This window comes from Mesitornis unicolor, unplaced genomic scaffold (genome assembly GCF_000695765.1).
Source record: "Mesitornis unicolor isolate BGI_N332 unplaced genomic scaffold, ASM69576v1 scaffold14423, whole genome shotgun sequence".
NCBI classification, from domain to species: Eukaryota; Metazoa; Chordata; class Aves; order Mesitornithiformes; family Mesitornithidae; genus Mesitornis; species Mesitornis unicolor.
The window spans coordinates 17,964-22,217 of record NW_010175429.1 but is presented as its reverse complement, the minus strand read 5'-3'; the positions used below and the strand labels follow the sequence as shown (position 1 = coordinate 22,217).

Genomic DNA, 4,254 nt, shown 5'->3' with positions numbered 1-4,254 from the left:
GAAACCCTCTCCTGTCCCCCATAGCACATCTGTATTTCCACTGTCCATCAGCAAGTCCCAGAGATGACAGCAAAACAGAGCAGTCCGGTTGGGTAATTTTTGTTGCAAATCTCCCACAGCAGCGCAGGGGCACCCACAGACAACACCAGCGCTGTTTCCCAATGCCCACAGTCAGATATTTTATTTTTCCCCCATGCGTTTGCACTGCTTTCATTTTGTTGCTGCCAGTAGGAGAACCAGCAGGGGACAAAGGCCAAAAATAACAATTTCACCATGGGGAGGGTGGCAATCTCTTCCCCAGTTCTCTCCCTGCAAACCCACCAGCTCTCACCACCCTGCCCCTCTCTCCCTGCAGCTGCTGGGGACGTGGCTCTATGTGGCCGGGGCCGCCCAGTTCCCCCAGCACCTCCTGGAGATGCTGCTCATCGACCACGGCCACCTCCACGTGGAGTCCAGCACCGGCGAGGAGCTGCTCATCTTTTTTTTGTGGCCGGGTAAGGAGCCTCCCCTGCATTCCCATCCGTGGCAGGGGACAGGTGCTCCAGGCCAGGGTCATGGTCAGGGCCAGGTCTGGGTCTTTGCTGGTCCTTTCCAGCCCAGGGTGGGGGTCTCTGCTCCTCTTCCCCGCCTCACCCCCATCCCCTGTCTCTCTCCAGGGGGGACCAGTGTCTCACCAACAACTCCACCTACTTCGAAATTGTCCCTGGTAACACCACGCTGGTGAAGCACGGTGAGCAGCACCGGTGGGCACAGGCAGCAGGGGTATCACGATGGGTTGAGATACGCAGAAGGCCCATGTCCATGTTTTACATCATGTGAAGCATTCTATTGCCAGGTCCCTTTGTCCATTTGACTCCAAACAGCTCCCCAAAGGGGGGCACCCTGAGTCTAAGCCCCACAAAGCAGCACCATACAAACCTGTTCCCATTGCAAGGGGAATGACTGAGGAAAGGGTGTGGGAGCCATTTGGGGTGGGAATTGCAATCCCCAGAGACATAGTTTGTACTATGTCAAGTCAGCATCACTGCAAGCAGGGGGCGGTTTCTCCCCATTTTTACAGCCCCCCAAACTGCAAGGTTGGGCACTGGGGGGCAGGCAGACCCGTCCATTCCCTGAGCGCCATCGTGGCACCAGGACAGGCGCTGGGTGACTTTGGCTCCTCCACACCCCAGGCCCACCTTTAAGAATTCAATTTAACCCAGCACCAATCAACTCACACCACCTTAGATCCAGGGGCTGTGAGCATTGCCCGTACCTGGGCTGTGGGCTTTGCTGCTGCAGCACTGAGTATTTGAGTATCGCGGCTCTTCCCAACCTTTTGCTGCTGCAGCACTGAGTATCTGAGTATTGCAGCTCTTCCCAACACCAATTCTGTTCTCTCAAAGCCAAGACCCATCAAACCGTGGGGATGCTGATGAACCTCAGCTCTGAAGACGTTCTACTCATCCAGCACCAACTGCAGAGGGAAAGGACATATTTGGGACTGTATCTCTACGGTACGCAAACTCCATCCTAACCTAACTTAAAACAACACCAAAACACCTAACGTAACTTTGGTGCAACACCAAAACACGCACATGAAATTACCAGATACAACCACACAGAAACTTGGTTTCACCAACAGTTTTGCGATTTTCCTGAGACCACCGCTCCAAGGGTCACAGCAGGATTTACAAGCCCCATTAAAACCTGAATCTCTTGGCAGAGCAGATAGATCAAGTTAAAGACAAAACCCACTTACACCATAAACATTCAAAGAACAGGAAGCAAATACAATTCAGCATCGATATCGTCATAAAATCCCAATCTTTTCAAGTCAAACGTGATTTTTTGGTGCTTACCTCCCAGGGCAGAGCACGGGGCTTTGCAGTATGGCATGGGGAAAAAATGATCTGATCTACCCACAACCCCATAACGCAGCATTTCCAATCTTTTCAAGTCAAACGTGATTTTTTGGTGCTTACCTCCCAGGGCAGAGCACGGGGCTTTGCAGTACTGGCACAGGGAAAAAGTGATCTGATCTACCCACAACCCCATAATGCAGCATTTTAGACCCAGATAAGGCTTCCCATTGCCCTTCCAAGCAAAGCAGTTGCTTAGGAGTGTGAAGACACATATACAAAACTGCCTCCATACTCAGGAGTCCCTCCCAATGCCCCAAAAGTGTCAAAGACTACCCCGAAACCCCTTAAAGCAGAGAGGACCAGAGCTGATTGGGAAAATAGTTTAAAAACAGTGATGCTGGAGGTCAGTTCTGTTCAGGTATACGAGGCCTCTGGTCCATATCTAATGCCTGGTAAATGCTTCTCCCTTCCCAGCCCGAAACCTGAGCGTGAGTGCAGCTGACCAGGAAGAGTTCGAGCACCACGCTGAGTGCCTGGGCCTGAGCAAAGAGGAGATCGTGTACGCGCCGTGGAGAACGGTACGTGGGCACTCACAGTGGGCAAGGGTCGGCAGAGCCTCCACCTGGCCAGGGGTGCCAAGACCCTGGGCTGTAGCTCCAGCTGCCAAACTGGGGTCTCAGATAGAGAGTTTCAAGGTGGTGGAAATTATTTAGGGGACACAGTAAGTACAGGCTTGCTTTGACAGCAATGGGGGTTTAAAATAACACACACACACCCCTACACAGATACGTGACTCCCCAAATTCCTGCATCTGAGCATCTGAGATAGCTAAAGCATGGGAGTTTTTGCCCTGAAATTCCTCATTTTGCTCCCCTTCAGCAGAGGCCTGAGGCCTCCAGGAGGTGCAGCAAGGGGCCGATGCCCTGGGGTGCTGCACAGTCCCTCTGCAGCCAAAGCCACGAACCCCTAAAAACCTTGGGTTGCTTTCAGATCGGGATTTGCTTTCCTGGCACCCCAAGGCACTGTGAGATGAGCAGGTTCACAGCCTGGCTGGCCAAAAACAGGGTTCAGGAAGATTGCACAAGCCAGTCCTCCTCCTGCCCCAGCGTGGGGGTGTCCAGCACAGAGGCTCCTTTTTGGGCTGGGGTCCAGCCCCAAGCTCCCAGCTCCGTGGGACATGGGGAAAGAGGCAACACCATCCACTCCCACAAAACCAAACTTTTCCCTTTAATTTTCCCATCAAAAGATTAACCAGACCCAGCCCTAGCCCTGCTACCTGGTTTTGGACATTTTATCCTACAGATAACCCAGTCCCCAGGCCAGCTTGACAAGGCTCCCTTTTGCAAAGTGAAGGTGAAAAACATCTTACCTTTACCTGATCCATCCTGGCCATTTTCTCATCCACTTCAAGAGACTCTGAGCTTCCAGAGGCACCCAAACCCCTGCTCAGAGCTAACAGACTGGATCCAGCATAACCCCCAACTGGCCTCAAAATGTTTCTTTCAAAACCATCCCCACAGGAGAACTGAGACAGGGACACAGGCACAGACCAAAACCCTCACGGTGGGGCAGGGCTCCTTTCCCCATTAAGGCAATGGGCAGCACCTGGGAGGCAGGGCCCAGCTCCCTCAAATTAATAACAGGCAGCTGCTGACCGAGGGGGCTGCAGAGGCCTCTGGATCACATTTAAATTTGGGCAGGATGAATGAAGTTCAGAGAAAGGTAAGGTGAGTGGAATAGTCAGGACTGTTTTGTCCTTACAAGTTCTGGTGCAATTGCTTTTAGCAGAGAATGGTTTTGTGCCTGGCCAAGAGGTTGGATACTGCATCTGAAGAGTAAAATGAAACCAGTTAAACACAGATTTTGGGAACCTTTGTCAGCAGGCTGAAAGAGATGGACGTGAGCAGAGGCTCAGAGACCCCTGCCCCAGCCTGAGGCATTAGCAGAGCCTAAACCACGCTAATTCTGAGTGCCTGGGCAGCATGAGCTTCTTCCTTATTTCTCAAAAAGTTTGAATCCCCCTTTCGTTCAGAGCACAGTCGCTGACCTGACAGCGTAGCACAGCTTTGCCCCAGAAACCTGGTAGAGCACAGGGGTGGAAAACGGTACCAGCAGCAGCTCCACATCCCAGCAAGCAGCACCGGTGACTGGGGCAGCACATGGAAGCCCATAGCTTCTCTAGATCCTCTTGGACTGATAATCAGATAAAAATGAAAACACCCCTTTCTTCAGTACATTCTCTCCTGCTGATGCACTGACTGTTGCACTTACCTTGTTATTGGTGTTTTGGAAGGAGCTGTGTCAAGTGAAAGAAATTGAAAAAGGAAACAGCCCACACATGGAGCCCACGACTGCGGTCACAGCATCACCTCCTCCAGGTACCCGCCAGCCTGGGAGCACGGGTAACTGA

The 4,254-nt window shown here is 52.2% G+C and overlaps 1 protein-coding gene across 1 annotated transcript; it reads left to right on the top strand.

Annotated features, from left to right (window-relative positions):
- Positions 1-355: 355 nt before the first annotated feature.
- Positions 356-4,254, top strand: LOC104538254 (alpha-1-acid glycoprotein-like; the record flags this gene model as incomplete). Its single annotated transcript, XM_010181397.1, has 5 exons — positions 356-486; positions 657-730; positions 1,386-1,496; positions 2,319-2,422; positions 4,138-4,254. Coding segments are annotated over 5 exons (537 nt in total), but the record flags the coding sequence as incomplete, so codon positions are not given.